The sequence below is a fragment of the Xiphophorus maculatus genome, chromosome 8 (genome assembly GCF_002775205.1).
Source record: "Xiphophorus maculatus strain JP 163 A chromosome 8, X_maculatus-5.0-male, whole genome shotgun sequence".
NCBI classification, from domain to species: Eukaryota; Metazoa; Chordata; class Actinopteri; order Cyprinodontiformes; family Poeciliidae; genus Xiphophorus; species Xiphophorus maculatus.
In genome coordinates, this window is record NC_036450.1 from 24,283,739 (window position 1) to 24,301,365 (window position 17,627).

Below are 17,627 nucleotides of genomic sequence, written 5' to 3' on the forward strand. Positions count from 1 at the left end.
TAATTTTCATGATTCATTTTCACAGAAGCAAACAATATGTCTGTACGAAGAGGCCAGTAGAGAAATTTCAAGCTACTGTCATTTCCTGTCTTAACATAACTTCTATTTAGTAGGATTAACACTTGTGTAAAATGTTTTAATATAATATGGAACAGATGCAATAAATATTTAAGTGGGCAAAACTGACTTTTTCCACAGTTTTAGGACAGAAAATTGTTGTAGCGCCGAAGAAATCTCGATGCTGGTGTTCAAGCATTGAGGAATAAAGATTTAATATGCAAATAAAAGGACTGGTGCATCTGGTTTGTTTTTATGGGAAGATATGTGTTTTCAGCTTCGGGATTCAAGCATAAAGTTGTCTTAACCGAGAAAACTGAATTTTGCAGGGCTTCACCAATCAGACATGCTAAAAATTTAAAGTTTTTGTCAAATACATCTAATCTTTTTGAGATTTCTGAATATGTTGATTCCCTCCACCCAATTTTGATCCACTTCTTGTTGTGTGTCTTCACCTCCAGTGAGAGAGACTTTCAGACAAAGGCCTTGTGACAGGAAGGGTAGAGCTGTAAAGCTGTGATGAGTTGAATATCCTGCCCTCTGGTGGCCACAAAGGGTTTACTTTTCACTTTATATGGATGGGAAAAAAAAAATAAAAATTAGCATGTAGAATCAAACGAAGAAACAGAACATCTTTTTCATGTTAATGACTTTAATTACTAAAGAAACAGGTTTGAATTGGAGTCATGATGCTTTTGTTACATCCAGACATCCAGCCTGTCAGAGTACAGACATGATAAAAGAGAAATATTGAGCTGCTTTGTCTGGACTTCCCTTTAATTCTGTTATTGTCCTTCCAGGCTTAATTATGTGAAAAAAAGAGAGAAATTGCTTAATTGCACACACACACAAACACACTTGCCTTTATCATCGTGTTTCTTGCTGTATAGCATTCTTGTCCTTTTACAATAATTTATTCCGGCTCTCTGAGGAGCGTAAATAAGGATAAAGTGCTGTCACTATTAAAACACACAGCTTATCTCACTGCAGCGAATGAAACACAAACTGTAAAAACACAAAAAATATAAAACAAAATAAAAACTGCATACTTCTCATCCAAAATAGTTTATCTCCTATGCGACTTTTCCAGATGTCTGCACTGCCGTGCTGAAAATGATCCATTCAGAGGACAGCGACATGGTGTTGGCTCTGTATTACGTGGTCTACAACTTTGTAGATTTGAGCTTTTTTTTTTTTCCCAGGACTTGTGTAAAAGTAGTGCAACACGGAGAAACATCTGCATGAAATCATGAAATAAAGCGGATATAAAACAGAATGTTTTGGTTAAGTCGGCGAAACTAAAGCCAACCGTTTCAATTTTAATGTTTTAGGGTTAGTTTTGCAAAGTTTGGCACCGGACGCTGGGGCCGATTTGGCATCGTTGGAGTTGCAGAAGTATATTAGTGGAGGGTTATTTTATATATCCAGATACAACTGGTAGAAAAGTATTGCTAATTGACGGAGAAAATGGTTATTTTCATAGTGAGTCAAAACAAAAAGAACGAATAACATTTTCTATGGAATCATATTTCTGCCAAGAAAATCCGATGTCACAAAATTTTTATGTTAAATATCACATCGAGGCTACATAAGCTATCTCAAAATTATTAATTATTATACTGCAATTCTATGACAAAGCTACAGTGATTGATTTGAATGCTATATGTTTTAAGGAGAAACCTAAATCCACTTTTACTGCTGAAGTTAGACGAGAAAATAAAAATCACTCCCACAAAACAAAAGTGTCAACTGTACATGTTTATGGTTTTAGTAGGGCAAGCACACAAACCCTATTAATGTTTTTGACTCTACAACGATTTAAAAACCCTTGTCCTCTTTGTTTTACTAAAATATTATTACTGTTATGTATAAATTACAAGATTTTAATGTAAAAAATCTGCTGACTCAGGGATATGGCATGTATTTAGGTCTTTTAATCAGAACTAAGGAGGTTGCTTAAGGCAACTTAATGAGATAAGATCTCCTAAATTTAATTTCTTATGCTAAAAAAAAAAAAGACGTCGATGGTATAATAGAATAATCTCAATCATGGCATAAAGCCAAAGTTTGCCATTTTTATCATTTGTTTTTGAGTTTTAGTTTACTGGTTTGACATGGCCTCACCTTCACTCATTCACGCCGTTTTCTTTGCAGAAATGGCCTCCAGTATCTCCATTGTGCTTCTCCTGGTGCTGGAGCCGATTTAAATCATGATTAGACGCAGAGTCGATCCGTGGAGCCGCTCAGAAGTCGCTAAATGCTGGTGGTGATCACATGTCGGGACCAATGTCGTGGCTGGAAACGTTAAAATACCGTAAAACTAAACTGTGTCAAATTTCCCCTCGCAGCTTCACCTTCTACTGATAAAAAAAATTAAAAATCTGGAAAACTTCCTTTTTTCAGTCGAAATGAATTTGCTTGACGCTCCCATCTCGTCTTCTCGTCAACATCCACCCTCTCCATCCTTCAACGTGGGTCAACCACCTTCCTGGTAAAACTAAAACACTTTCTGGCATTTCAAAGCTGCGCAGTCTCCAAACTGACAACGTATCGTCTCTTATGTATTTAAATAAACCTCTTGATGCATTTCTCCGAGAAGATCCTCTCGTTTCTTGCACGGCCCCTCAGGTTGAAGCACAGAATGAGTCTGTCGCGGTAGTTTGATGTGCGTGGGGAGGAGTGGAGTGTTTTCCTTCATCCTACAGATGCTGCAGAGCCTCCTGGGCTTGTTCTGTGTACACGTCGTCTTTCTGCATCCAGGATCCGAAGCCGCCACCAATTCCGGCGTCGATGTGCGCGCCCCGCTGCGCGCCCCGCTGCTTGTCGCGTGAAAAGAAGCTAAACCTGAAGAGACGAGACAGAGAGGTTTAAAACACCGTCACGTCTGTGAGGTCAGGAACTGATTGAAACATGAAAAGCGGTGTTAGGAGTTAGGGTAACAGTGCTGTTAATGTCGCCCCCTTCAGGGCTCTTTGGGGATAGGGTTTAGTAGTGGTTTTAGATCTCGTTTAAATTTCATAGTAAAAAACAGCAAAAACTAAGTGAAAAAAATATGGTGTTTAGGGGAAATTCATTAGGAAAAATGTTGCAAATGATGTAAAATATCTGATATAACTGTTTTTATTGCTCTCCGACTACTGAAAGACCTAGAAGCAGCTGCAGAATCATTATTTAACTTGGTTCATGCAGATAATATGGAACAAAATCCAACAAATATCCATTCCCACTACTGGAGCTATTTTTAAAAATGACTAAATTAATCGAATGGTTTATGTGACTGAAAGTAAGAGGAGATGCTTAGGCCAAATAGAAAAAGAATACTCCTCATTTCTTTTTCTTTTTCTTCCAAAATTATGACTTTTTTAGGGAAATTATGAAAAAAAAGTCAAAATTATGTGACTTCAGTCAGAATTTTGTCATTGAAATCTGAATTTGGAGATTTTTTTTTTTTTTTAGAATTTCAAGAAAAAACAGTCTGAATTTTCCGATTAGTCCAAAAGAGAAAAGAAAGAAGGTCAGAATTCTGAAATTAAAGTACAAATTGTAAGAGCCAGAACCCTTACAAAAAGTCAAATTAAAGTCTGAATTGTAAGAAACACAAAGTCAGAATATTAATATTTAAGTCTGAATTCTGAGAGAATTTTTTTAATTCAGAGAAAATAGTGAGAATTTTTAGATTAATGTCAAAATTCTAAGAAAAATAGTCAGAATCCTGACAAAAAAATGTCAAAATCTTGAGGATAAAGTCTGAATTCTAAGAAACTTCTGATTAAAGTCATCGTATTTTGCAGTGACCCTAATGCACTCGTGCTGCGAACCCATTAAAAACACTTCTGGACACTGGCTATGTGGTTGTTAAATGCTACAAATTCTCCACAAATTACGATTTACGGTTTAGGTATAATGTCTCTCAGAGCCAAACTGCTAAATACGTCATACGTTTTGTCAGCAACACTTAACATCAGTGATACTTCCTGTTTCCACCCAACTGCTTTCAGTCTAGCTGCTGCTTTAAGATGAGGAACATTATTCCATCCACTATGGAGGATCTCGTAGTGAAACAGTCCCACGGCATAATGCTGCCATCACCACCAGCATTATCATCTCTTGATTTAGAGATGATGGCTCCTCAGTCCCAGTGAAAGGAACTTTTGGACAATTCCAACCAGTTTCATCATGACAGATCACCAAGCGAAGTCCATGAGGACATGAGTGAGAGAGTCCAACATCAGTGTCTGACCTCACCAATGCTCTTCTGTGAGATTCTTTGACTCATTGACACTTAAAATGCTTTAATTAAATATCCTACAGTGATCTTGTCTGTTAGATCTCTCAGAGGCCTAAAAGATTGGAAAGTTGTAGCATTTATTTTGAATTAATCAATGTAGATTTTACTGTGAACCCTATAAATGGATCAGTGCAAACATTAGAAGGAGATTCACTAAAGAACATAAGGCCAAAGTGATTAAGTTGGTCAGTTCTACTGAATTATTCAGTGAGCTGCAGAGAGATCGAGTGAAACAACAAAACTAACACCTATTCTGACTGGCTGATTTCATTATTTTTTTAAATGATCCATCACAACAGTCAGACAGCCCCACAATCAGCCAATCAGAATACTACAAAGGTGAGGCACATGCAGCGGGTGGAGGCTGTTAGCAGGAACCGTGATGGACTGAAAGCCAACAAAATAAGGTCATACAAGCGACATGAGGCGTCTGATTGGCTGTAAAGTGGGGTCATCTGGGATCAAACCAGCCGCCACCATCGGCATTATGGCTGTGAAGATCCTGTTGCACAGAGAGGAGGAGGAGGGTGGGAGTGGGGGAGGGGGTGGGGGATGTAACAAAGGTCATGTCAGAGTTCATTCACACACAAAATGAAACACTAGCTGCGTTAAAACCGCCATAAAACTGCGCAATTTGGAATTCTGAAAATAAATTTACTGAACGTCAATTTCGGAAAAAAGACAAACAAACGCAAAACCTCAAGTTTCTCGATAAAACGTGGTTTTTCGGCAGTATCAAAATTAGTGTTTTTTGTAAAACTGCAACAGATTTTTCTTTTTTGCATCACGTGAGTCAACAGCCGGATGTTACTGCTGGCGGAAATGATGAAGAAGACGACAGGAAGTGGTAGGAGGATGTTTTGTAATGACTTATGACGTGAACAAACTTACTCACGTATGATTTTAATTGCGTTTCTAATTTAACGGAAACACCATAATTGTGAAATTGTAGTTTGTTTGGGGTGTTTTTTGTTTACATAAGCGGAATATCGGCAGAGATTTGCGCGTGTTTCTAGTGGAAACGGAGCTACTGTATTCCTGACTTTGAATATATAGTGCTGTTCTTAAAACCTTTCGTGGTTATTATTAGGTCTCCTGAACGTCAATAAAGCAAGCATGAAGAGATAATGATGATCTCAAGTACCGAAAAAGCCAACATGTGAGGAGAAGCCGTTTTAAACTGCACATAAAGGCCTTCATTAACAACTATTTAAAAAGTCAATCATGTTTGTAAAGTGTAGAAGAAGAGTGTTAGTGACAAACACAGAAAAGGCAACAATGAAAGTGGGAAAAGAATTTCCCAGATCGTGAGATTTCTACCTAGTGGCTGCTTACTGTTTAATGTAATGCAGTGGCTACTTACTGTAGATCACTGGGTTTGTTTGGTAGCGATAGTTTTTAGAGAACATCAATTTTCCTATGCAGCCACAAAGAGCACTTATTTAGATTTCAGCAAGTTTCACTGTGTAACCTGTTTATTTTCACAGCCAGACAAACGCAGGAAGAGACTGTCGCTGAGATGACCAATAAAAGGATTTTTTTGGGGTGTGTGTGTGTGTGTGTGTAAGGTTGTGATGTAATATTACAAGCTTGAAATAAAGTTATGATCCTGCAGAGCCGCTTCTCTGGGAGATAAATAAACGGCTGAAGCAACAAAACAAAACGACACCCTTTGCTTTGCACATGCAAACTAATCATTTGCCTTAACGTAGAGCAGGGAGGGAGACTGTGACAGGCTGCTGCCCGCCCTACAGGTCGGGTGTGTTTGTGGGCGTGAAGCTACGACTTACAGTCGCTTGATTCCCGATTCGGGCTGGGCGGACGACCGAGAACGGGTCCTCAGCTCCGGGGAGGGAGACGGAGAAGGAGTTGCGATGTCATCATCTACTTCATCACTGTGAAAAGAAACGATTACAATCGTCAAGCACATATGTGTGGAAAATGCAAGACGAAGGTGCTTCCTCTGAATACACTAACAAATCAAGAAAAGCACATGTTGGCAATGAACGAAAGCATGTGACAACGTGTTTTTTGATTGTGAAATGGGTGCAGGAAACTAAGTCAGACAGAGCCATATTGTACCAAGTGAAGAAATGAATGAAACTTGGACTAGCATCATAGAATACATTGAAGTACACGTGAGTTGAAGAGATCATATCATATGTTGGTCCAGGCATAAGCTAGAAAGAATACACTCCACTCCATCTACCTCTTGTAGTACGTCAGCTCCTCCTGCAGTAGGAACACTTTGGACTTCAGCTCATTCCTCTCGTGCAAGACGTCCCTCAGCTCTTGCAGAGTGAAGCGGGGCCGGTTGGGGTCCTTCGGGTCCAGTCCGCCTGACTCCTCCTCGCACATCGCCTCCTGCCGAGACAGCGGTACATCACAGAGAGTGAACTAAACCGGCCAGAATGGAAGAAGGAGGAAGCGGGTACGAGGCGAGGATACCTTGGTGAAATATTGGAACACACCAGGCATGTCCTCATCACACATCGCCTCCTGGTGGCAGATGTTGGACTTCAAGTCAGATATGAGCGTTTTTTGTCTCAAACACGTAATTAGTTTGTCTGTATCTCTTCTGTCATAAAGCTTAAAGCTGCGACGTGTTTCTCACTTTTAACTCAGCAAACCAGAAACAATCGCATTCGGTTAAAGAAAAACACCTCAAACACATGCAGCTCACTAAGCCATGCAGGAACTGATTAGAAATGACTCTAATGGATACACGTTTTAAAAGAATAACATCTGAAATCATATGTTTAATTGCAATTTTTTTCTAATTCCATCAGTTTTCCAATTTTTAAATGGGCATTACTTTTTCATTTATGACAAAATAAACGAACACTAAGCTGAGGCCACATGACGGAAGAAATAAGGAAAACCGTTTTCTGCGAACAAAATGATGCAATTTCCGTTGATCAGTCAGAGTCGATCTCGGCACTTCAGATGAAGTATGTGGGGAGTTCACAGAACTACAGTACATGCTGGTCTTGTATCTGTCCGTCTTTACGTTCTTAAACATCAATATGTCCCAGAGACTGGAAAAGTGTTACATTTTCTTTTGGCAAAAAAGAGGTATTGATTTTTTTTTTTTTTTTTGGCAAAAATGACTTATTTTAGGAATACTTCTGCTACTATTGTAGCAGTCATGTAACATAATTTTCATGACTAATCTGCTGAAAATGGCTGATTTTTATTGCTGTGTATGTTTTGGTGGGTGGGCTTGTTGGTGGAGAAATGATGTCTATTATTTTCAACAGGGAAACGTGTTTCCATATTCAGATCTATTTTAACCAATTTCATTTGAGGTTCAGAGTTTCCACGGAATATTTTACTGATGTGATATTTCCATCTCTAGATGAGCTCCTTTGTTCTTTCTGTTGCACGCTGGGAGTTTCCAACAAACACAGAGATAATTAAATATAACGTCTAAAAATAAATCGTCTAACATTTCTAAAAGTGTATTGCTGCCTAAAACACTTGCTAAAAAAAAAATCCCCCACTTGTTTCATTTTGGTTGGAACATGAACCAGCCTTTCAGGGTTTGTTGATCACTGAAACAACAACTTCAAGTGCCGTCTGAGGTTGAGTCGTCATGCTGATCTACATTTGGAGGTATCGTCAGTGCAGTCATCTAAAAGTTCTCACCCGCTTGGCTGGAAAGGAAAACCCAAATCCCTGCTGACCCGTGTTAGTTTTCAGACTGCCATGCAGAGCCACTGCGCCTGCCTCACGCCGTCGTCGTCGGTGAGAAAACTAAATTTCACGCCAGCCTGCATTACCCAAAGCAACGCAGCTTCGTCCTCGGCCTCCTCATCTTCACGTCCTTCTGAGCTGAGGAAGGAAGGATGGGTCTGTGGAGGCGGCCCGAAGCCCCCCGGCGTCAGCCGGCAGGCGCCCGCTCTGTCTGACCAACCCTCAGCGCTCAAAACCACTTCGGCGCTCTTATCCCGCTGGCGAAGTGAAAAACACTTGATTATTCCCCAAACAGTCTCTGAGGTAAATGTGACGGGAGATCTTCAGCAGAACGTTTCTGCGCATCGACTTAAAGCTGCAGGATTTCGTTTACATTTTTAAAAACCACCACTGTGTCGAGACAGTACAAGATGAAACAGATGAACTGTGTCCCAATGCCTCCTGTAGAAATCCATCGTCCAGTCAAAAACAACCAATCAGAGCCAAGAGGAGGGTCTTAGCACTGTCAATCACCCTCATGGATACAACGCTCACACCTCGCCCTTGCTCTTTGCTAGGCCACTGCTTGTTCTGACATGAATGCTAAGGCTAGTTAGCCTGGCGGCGGATATAAAGTTCTCCAGGAATGACGTCTTGCTTTTCCGCCATTAGCACATTTAGCAGCGTGTATGCGAGCTTAACTGACAGCGCTGACAGACCCTCCTCCTGGCTGTGACTGGTTGCTTTTGACCAGGAGCGTTGCATTCATGGGAGGAGTTTTATTTTTTCACTATTTCACATAGTAGCGTGACATAGTGACAGTTTTAAGAAATATGTACAAAACTGCGTTTATAAAAGTTGCATGAGGCAGCTTTAAACATAAGTTGAGGTTATATTATGGAAACACATAAAAAACAGCAAAGCTAAGGAGAAAAACCTTGAGGAGTTCATGGAGGAAACACATCTTTTTGCTGTTGGATTTTGGTAATCTACCACAGCTGAAAGAAGTCACTTTATTTGTCTCGTTAAACCGCCGACAATGAAATTCAACCACGAGCCAATATTTAAATTCGAAACGTCTCAGAGTTGTCCCTGATATATTTAAAAGCATCTGTCAGCCTGAACTCGGTGGGAACAGGACCTCTGTGCGTCTCTCACCTCTGCTGGTGATGGGGGCTGAGGCTCCTCGGGGCTCTGAGCCGTCGGCTCTCCGTGGAGACGCTCCCGTAGGCGCGCCACTTCCTGCCGCAGGGCGCAGACTTCCTGCGCCTGTGCCTGGGCGCCGGCCTCCAGCTCCACCTTCTGCCCGATCAGCGCTTTGCCCTGAGCCTCCACCACGGAGATCTTGTGCCGCAGGTCGTGGTTGATTTTCATGAGGCGAGACTGCTGCTGCTGGAGCTGCGGGAGGGAAAGACGGAGTTGTGGGAAGGAGACGCGCCCTCTGACTGCGCGCTCGCAGTTCACCACTAAACTACAACCCAACTGGTTCTTTGCCAAAACAGCTGGCAGTGAATCCCAAGCACTTCCGATGCTTGTTAAATTTTGCTGGACGATAAATTGTCCCAGAAGTTATCATTATGAATGATAATGTTGTTTTGAGATTGTTTTCAACCAATATGGTGCTAATGCAATGATAATGCAATAACATATTCTCAAAGATCAATAAACTTTAAATTCTAATGAACGTTTGACACGGGAGCTTGTTTTCAATATACAAAATAAACAAACAAAACAAGAGAAATAATAATTAAAATGAATTATGAAGTCTTTGTAAACACAAGTGTCCTTCAAAAAAAGGGGATAGTTACAATCTGTAGGATAATCCAGAACAAATTCGCTGGTTGAGATTATGTACACTACAGTGTTACATGCATGAGGCCATAGCAGAAAGTTAACTTTAACTGCCAATCAAACGTAAGGCAGATATGCAACAATGTGGAGGGGGTATAAAAAAAAAAATTTATGCCAACGTTGTACAAAACCAAAATCTTACCATGTATATTTGATCTAGTCTTTAGAGCAAATATCTTAATTCATTTGAAATAAGAAAATCTAACTTACAAATGATTTTTCAGCAAGATATAGGAGCTTGTTTTAAGTCAATAAATCCTTAATATTGATGAAGATGTACTAGTTCCACTGGCAGATTTTTCACTAAAAAAACATTTTTTTCCATGTTATGCGTGAAATGATCTGCTAGTGGATCTAGCACTTTTTCATCAATACTCAGGAATTATTAACGTAAAACAAGCCCCTGTATCTTTCTAAAAAACAGTCACTTGTAAGTTATTTCAGTCTTTTCCCCCCCAAGTATTCTAGAGATATTTCTAGAGATATTCTCGCTAGAAACTAGACAAAGCTACATGGTAAGATGTTTTGCGGTGCACGTTTTTCCTGCTGTTCTCTGCGACGCCCCTCCGGAGAGGAAGTGGCCTTACTGCTTCCACGTCCTCGTTCTTCAGCGTCAGCTCGCGGTCCTTCGCTCGAATCTCGTCCCTCTGCTTGTCCACCACCTCCTTCAACTTCATCATCACCTGCTTCTCCCTCTCCGTCATACCTGGACACCATGAAGAGAGCAGCGGTGTGTTGGACTGCAAATTGAGAAGATTTATTTCTGACTTTTTCTTTTAATCCCCAGTGTTTGTTGCCAGAGAGAGAGAGAGGGGGGGAGGTTAGCTGCGGAGGCCGATTTGTGTGCGAGTCTGGCAGGTGTTCCCCAGCACTGAGGCTGGTTTGTCCGGCGGGGCCTCAGGATCACTGCGGCCTCTGTGTGGGACGACGAAGAGGTCGAGACGAGGCGGACACAGAGAAGGCTTTCTTTGTGCGTGCCTCTGTGCGAGGCCGTCGAGCGAAGAACCCAGAGACATGTAGCTGGTTTGGGGTTTTTTTGTTGTTTTTTTTTTTTTTTTTTTTTTTTTTTGAAGAGAAAATGTAAAATTCCACAACGTGAAAATACAAAATTGACCTTTCCGGGTCATAACCCTCAAACAACAAAAGGAATCCAGGAGTTTTAAAAGAACAAAGCATTTCTTTTAAATGTGTGGAAAACAACTTCTGTAGAGAAATGAAAGAGAACTGGGTTTATTCCAGGCATCAACTTTAAAACAGGAAACAACAACATTAGTATTCTTATTTACAAGATTAATATGATATATTGGCATGGATTAGCTAGCGATATAAACTTACACGGTTTTGGTTGGACAAAAACGCTGCAAAGTTTTTCACCTTTTGTCTTTGGGCGACACTTCAGCAACTGAAGCTTTGAGTCCAATTTTCATCTCGTTGTGTTTTAATAAATCATTAAAATGTTATTCATCTCCATTATGAGTGAACGGAAACTATCGTTTCCCACTTGAATGAACAGGTGCAAACATTTCCACTGTCCAAAAGAAACAGAAGAATTTTATTCTCAGTGCATTGAAGTACTCTGAAGTAATAAGATCAAGTCGGTTAAACAAACATGAACTCTGAATGTCTCGACATATTATGTGATAAGGAGGATTCTAGTAGTTTTGGGTTTTTCATTGTAGTTTAGTTTTATTTCGTTGTGACTTTTTGTCGGCCTATTTCATTTAGACTTAGTTTTCAGAATGCGTTTGCGAGTTTTTGTTAGTTATTATTAGCTCAATGTTGTTTAGTTTTAATTTAGTCTTTATTAGTCGTCTCAGTTTTTTCAGACTTTGGTTAATTTTTCTGGTTCAGAATTCAAAAAGGTCAAAGGGTTGCATTGTGATTATGTACAAATCAATTGGGTCAATAAATACTCAGCAGAACATCCCGTTTTCTAAAAATGCATTCAATTATTACAGAGCAAACGACAGACTCTGGTGTTTTCTCCCAACTTTTGCTGAAGCCATTTTGCGCCAAGCGGAATATTTAGCGCCGTAATTTGCAGGCGTCCGACATGAACTGCTTATGTGTGGAAAATCAATCTACTTCACATCAGCTCAAAAGGCCAATGAACAGATTCACAAACACTAAAGCAAAGGATGTCTATGATTTCAGTATGTTTTCGTTTTATAAACGCACGACATAGCTCCAGTTAGTTATAGGTTTTCCCACACTAATTACCGTTTCTATTTATTTCAGTTAGCAAAAACGTTTTCTCAATTTCAGCTTTCGCCATTTCGTTACGTTTCAGTAAGCCGTGACGCCCTTTGGCGAGAAGACCGGGCCAGAACACGTGACCTCCGGGTCTCTAAGTCGGCGTGTGGCGTTCGGGTTTTCAGAAGCGCCGGCCTCACCCTCGTGCCTCTGCAGGTCCTCCTCGTTCACGGAGTCTTTGAGGGACATGTTGGACAGGAGGTTCTTGTTCTCCTCCTGCAGCTGAGCGATCTGGGACAGGAGGTCCTGGGCCTCTCCCCGCCACACATCCTCCACCCGCTCCAACTCCTGAACACACACATTAGTAAACAACTAATTATTACACGGCTTGAATCTCAAAGTGAAGCTCCATAATCTGCTGCTGACCCGGATCCAAAGATGTAGCAGTGCTGTCTCGCTTTAAATGAGAACTAATAAGGAATGAGTTTTCACTTCACGACAGTGTGAACATCCTGGCTAGCACAGGGCCTGTATCCTGAACATGCAGGAAGTCTGAGTCATATGTTTAAATGTTAAGTCTGATTCACAGCTAATCAGAATTCATTTATCGTCACTGTACACGAAAGCACAACAAAATTTCAAAAGACGGAGCGAAAAACACAAACAACACAAGACATGGGTAGACAGGTGTCTAGAGCTGCAGCCAATGGCATTTTTTTTTCTGGAAAGTTGCTAAATACAGCAACAAAGTTGCTAAATTGGCAACAGTGGAGACGTGACCTGGTGGGCGTGGATCAGATCGGTTTCACGTTAATATCGGCCGATCGCTTATCTCCCAAAGTATAGGAATTCTGGGTCTTTTTATCGGAGCAATCCCACTATGGAGGGTAGAGTTAGAACAATGTGATGGCCCCTCTCCAACGTGTTGCTGCGCACTGCTTGTCAGCTGACTGAAAGTATGCTAGTACATCTAAAAGCGATAGCCATGGCCTGTTATGAAGGTAACCAGCTAACTCCAAATAACTACGATACACAACAACACACCGTCTTCAGTCAGAGGCTTTTTATACGGCTGCTGTGACGCAAACTGCTGTCGTATCCTGCATGACGTTACCTCTGAACGTGGCAGGTTTCGATACATTTTTCAGAATTATATCAAAAATTCCAAACAACGATGAATAAATGCTCCCCAATAATAATAATCAATACAACACTCTATTTTTTCATCAAGCTTCTCATTCGTAGGCTCAGGTGTTGTTGTGTTGTATAAAGTAAGATTTTCATAAGCTGCATTAGAAAGCAGCCGAGGAAGAGCTACTATTAACGCTCTGTGTTTAGACCTGACTGACGTAAAAAAAATGGGATCTCTCAGTTTTTCCACTTTGTTGAACTGCTGTGCTTGGGATAATCTCTCACTCTGAGAGATTTTGACTCCTCTAAGCAAACGAACCCTTGAGATGCCACCCAGGTCAACTCCATCAACAAGACGAGAGATGAATCATCTGGAAGAACCGCTGAAATGAAGCCGACAAGGATAATTAAAGCATTGTTACGACGGAGCAACTCCGCTGCAGCCCCAAGACAGAAGGAAACGAGTCAGTTCATCTGTTTGTTTTTAAGGTTTGCTGGTTCATTTAGACAGCACACCTCTTTTTTCCTTCTATATTATAATATCTACTGACTGATCTGATACTATTGAAGCCAGAAGTTTACAGTCACCTTTCCTCTCACGTTAAATCAGACCAAAGTTTTCTTATTTTAAGCCAGTTAGACGACATTAATAAAGAAATCTCTTGACATATTCACTCATTGTCAGGGCATTTAGAAAATAGAAATCATTTTTGTAATTTTAACTAACCTAAAACAAGAGAAGTTTTGTTTGCTTCAACTTCAGAGATGGAGAAAAAAACCCTATGTATCTTTATACTTCTGTTTTGAAGTCTAGATAGTGTGAAAGTTTAATATGTATGTTGCAGTTACTTTATAAAATGTTTAGCTTCTTTTACTCTTATTTTTCCAATAATGTTTAAAATAAACTGGAAAGAAAAAAATTAACTCAATCCAGAGAGTTTATGTCATCTGATGACCTTTGTTCAAACGCACGCGCACCCCAACGAAGAAGGTCAGTTACTGTTGCTAGGCGGAGTTTACAGAAAACATTTCAGCTTCTTATCGTGTTAGAGAGAGAGAGAGAGAGAGAGAAAAGCAAAGTGTCCTCATTAGTTTTGTAGGGATAAAACTACCGACTAAAACCTTAACCTGCCATCTGTCCTACTCACATTTCTCCCACGAGAGCGTTTGAGATATTCTGCGCGTGAAACTCAGCGCGGCTCGGTCGCACTTTCCTCGCACGCGCTCGCCAGCCACGGCGTCCACGTTCTCACAGTCACGAGACCCGGTTAATCAGTCTGGTACCGACCCAGTCACTGTCACGAGAAGCTGACCTGGAAACTGTTTTACGGCACTCAGCAGACCGACTGCTACCGCTAAACACTAATAAACAAACCACAGCAGGCCCATGTCTTCCCATATCAGCTGCAGCAAATGTCAAGCAACATGTTATGTTATGTTTACATATGGATATTTTTACTCGCAGTTTTTTGTTGTTATGTCTTTATGCTGTTTAGCTGTTTATTCCAACGTATTCTCAGATTAAATGATTTCGTTTTCATTATAAATTATTTCCTAAAGTCTGGTTTCGTGCGTTGCAACTACATCTATTTAATAGATTTTCTTGAGACTTTATGAAAAAAACTCAAAGAACTTAGGTTTGTATCATGAAAAGGTTTTGAAAAATTGAAGGGGCATGAATATTTTTGACAAGTTACTGTATATTAGGGGTGCCCAAGGTGAGGCGCGGGGGCTGTTTGCAGCCCTCTGAATGATTGTGTGCGGCCTTGATTCAAACAGCGGAGCACACCAGGTCTAGTAAATGGACACTTTATTTTATCTTTTAGGGTGATAATTTCAGATAAATAAAATATTCTTAAAATAATAAGAAAATACTAGATACTTGATTGACCAAGTTCCTGCTTCATCTTCATTTCGGAGTCAATACAACTACAATACCCTGTAAATACATCTAAATGTTATTCTTTTGAATAAAACAAACTATCATCTCAGGCATATCGTTAGACCTTTTATAATAATAAATATGAAAGTTGTCAGTAGGTTTCCTTGAAAGTGCTGCTGATACGCAGATTCAATTTCAGTATTTAGTAAAAAAAACAAAAACTTTTTAAGTTATTATTTTTAAACCACATTGTGATTTATTGTATTTGAAATGTGCTCTTAATTCATTAGTCAAATATTTTCCAGCCCTTTCATGACTTTAACTTGCATCCTTAAAAGACTCACTTGCATATTGATTTGTATACCTCAATAATATTTTAATGAAGTAATTTCTCTTGGGTTACATTTTCAGTGACCACACTGTAGTAAGACTGGCGCAGTGAGTCGGTAGAACCAGACCAGCACGGTTCCCCCCTCGGTCAGTCTGCCGTGTTGCCGCGCTCTGTCACACCTGTCTGTGCTTCTTCTCCTTCTCCAGCCGGTCCATCCGCTCCAGCCGCAGCCTGTCCAGCTCCAGCCGCAGCTCCTCCATGTCCGGGCTCATGCTGCTGCGGCTCACCATCACCTCCAGGATCTCCAGCACCCGCACCACTTTGGGCATCAGCCGGGACAGAGCCTCGCAGCCGTACTGGTCTATGATCCGCTCGAACTCCTGGCCCACCACCGCCGCGATGTCGTAGACGTCCATCACCGTGAGGTCGGCGACGTTCTTCTCCAGAGCCGAGCCGAAGTCCTCCATCATGTTTCGGCCCTCCCGGTTTCCTGCGCTTCCTTCGCCACAACAAACTTCCTTCCCCCCCGAGACGAGCAAGTCAGCCAAGTTCCACCCCGGGCGATTTCGCTTCACAACCAGGGCCGAAATGAACCATAGAGGAATCAAAAACACTAAAACTACCAATTATTCAACGTGTGACGCTCATTACACGCTTCAAATCGAGTTGTTTGGGATGAAAATCGCAGTCGTCCCACTGCTGTCCCCTGGAAGCTAAAACACAGTCAATGATGGCAGCAGCCAAAGAGCAGCACTTCCGGTGAGGCGAATCAAAATAAAACTCAAAAAATTAAAATGCATTCAAATCAATTAATTTTATTTAGGATTACGGTGTGCATGTGTTTTGTTTTTATGTGTTGATACATACATTTTTATTTATGTTTACTCGCTACTGTTATTTATCCCCTGTTGGTTGATTGTCCCAATGTTTAAACCAAATCCAGATGTTGGTATTAACTAGTTTTGTGATTTAAACTCGACGGACCCAAAACGTGTGAGCACACGAACAGGAAATCAGCCAACACAGAATAATCAGAGTTTACTTATTTTATTCTTTTTAGCGCTAAAAAGAAAGAGACGCTTGCCCTCACAGGCTTATGTGGATGTCAAGTGTAAAGGCCCGAATCTATACAGCATCTGCTCAAAAAGGGAAGACACATTGCTTATATCCTAAAGTCTGCCTCCTGGTCTGCTGATGTGTTACGTCACATGTATGGTGCGTGTCTGGAGTACACTTCTCAACACTAGCAATAAAAAAAACAAAGTTATTCTAATGGAAGCCAATTTCCGCCACTCTGATGAAAAAAACATTCAATGTCATAAGTATGACTCGATTATTTAATGAGATAATAATGAGATAGCTACAAAAATCTCCTTATTATCCAATAATAATGAGATAACTAGTCATCATTATGATAGTATCTCATTATATGAGATAGCTAAGTCATAAATAGCATTAGATAGCATGATGAGATGCTATCTTCTTTCAGCATTTCATAACATTGAGATGCTATTAGGAGATAGCATCTCAATGTACTATCAAGGTCTCATTATTATGAGACGCTATCTCATAATAATTATGAGCTAACTCATAATTATGAGATAGGAGTTTTCTTTCTCTTCATCAGAGTGGCGGGAATGGGCTTCCATGATTCTACAAGTAGTTTTTCCGCACCATAATTTTTACTTCAGTAATGTAATTTGAAGAAACCTTACTCTTACTTGGTTACACTTACTGACTGCTCTACCCACCTTTAGTTACTTCAATAAACGAAGAAAAGCTTAGCCAAAAATACAGCAGATACATATAGTTTAAACATGTGAAACTTCTTGTTCGTACACAAACGTCATAGCTCTAACATACTATCTACTGAGCACTATGCAGGTCACAGTAAATATTGTCAGTAGAAGCACTATGTTCTAAGTTATATACAATACCTACTGTAAGTGTTGGTTTCAAAGGTTTACCGTCCAGACAGATAAATATAAAATATTTTGGGATAAAATTACGTATTTTAAACATTTTATGATGTCTGCTATTGCAACGTCTTGTCACAAGAGGGCGCTGTTACACTACTAATATCTGCAGTCATTCAATCGCGCTGCAATGGAGCCGATGAAGAAGGTGAGAAGTAAATATTTTTGGACTGTGCAACGTTATCCAATAATGTGTGACTTGGTAATTGATCTGAACTGGAATATGGTAATATTGAACTTGAG

At 40.4% G+C, this 17,627-nt stretch overlaps 1 protein-coding gene across 5 annotated transcripts; it reads right to left on the reverse strand.

Annotated features, from left to right (window-relative positions):
• Positions 1-689: 689 nt before the first annotated feature.
• On the reverse strand, positions 690-16,153 carry rilpl1 (Rab interacting lysosomal protein like 1). Of its 5 annotated transcripts, XM_023337833.1 has the most exons (10): positions 15,588-16,153; positions 12,265-12,412; positions 10,459-10,577; positions 9,179-9,418; positions 8,128-8,298; positions 6,794-6,844; positions 6,555-6,709; positions 6,136-6,240; positions 4,760-4,847; positions 2,808-2,901 (listed from the first exon to the last, which is right to left on the reverse strand). In XM_023337833.1, the coding sequence occupies exons 1-10, from the start codon at positions 15,876-15,878 to the stop codon at positions 2,896-2,898; spliced, it is 1,374 nt and encodes a 457-aa protein (XP_023193601.1). In that variant the 5' UTR covers positions 15,879-16,153; the 3' UTR covers positions 2,808-2,895. The 5 variants fall into 5 exon arrangements, with proteins under 5 accessions (XP_023193600.1, XP_023193603.1, XP_005815141.1 ...); XM_023337832.1 differs by lacking the exon at positions 4,760-4,847 and having other exon boundaries at positions 690-2,901; positions 15,588-16,152; XM_023337835.1 differs by lacking the exons at positions 4,760-4,847; positions 15,588-16,153 and adding an exon at positions 14,344-14,437 and having other exon boundaries at positions 690-2,901.
• Positions 16,154-17,627: the final 1,474 nt, after the last annotated feature.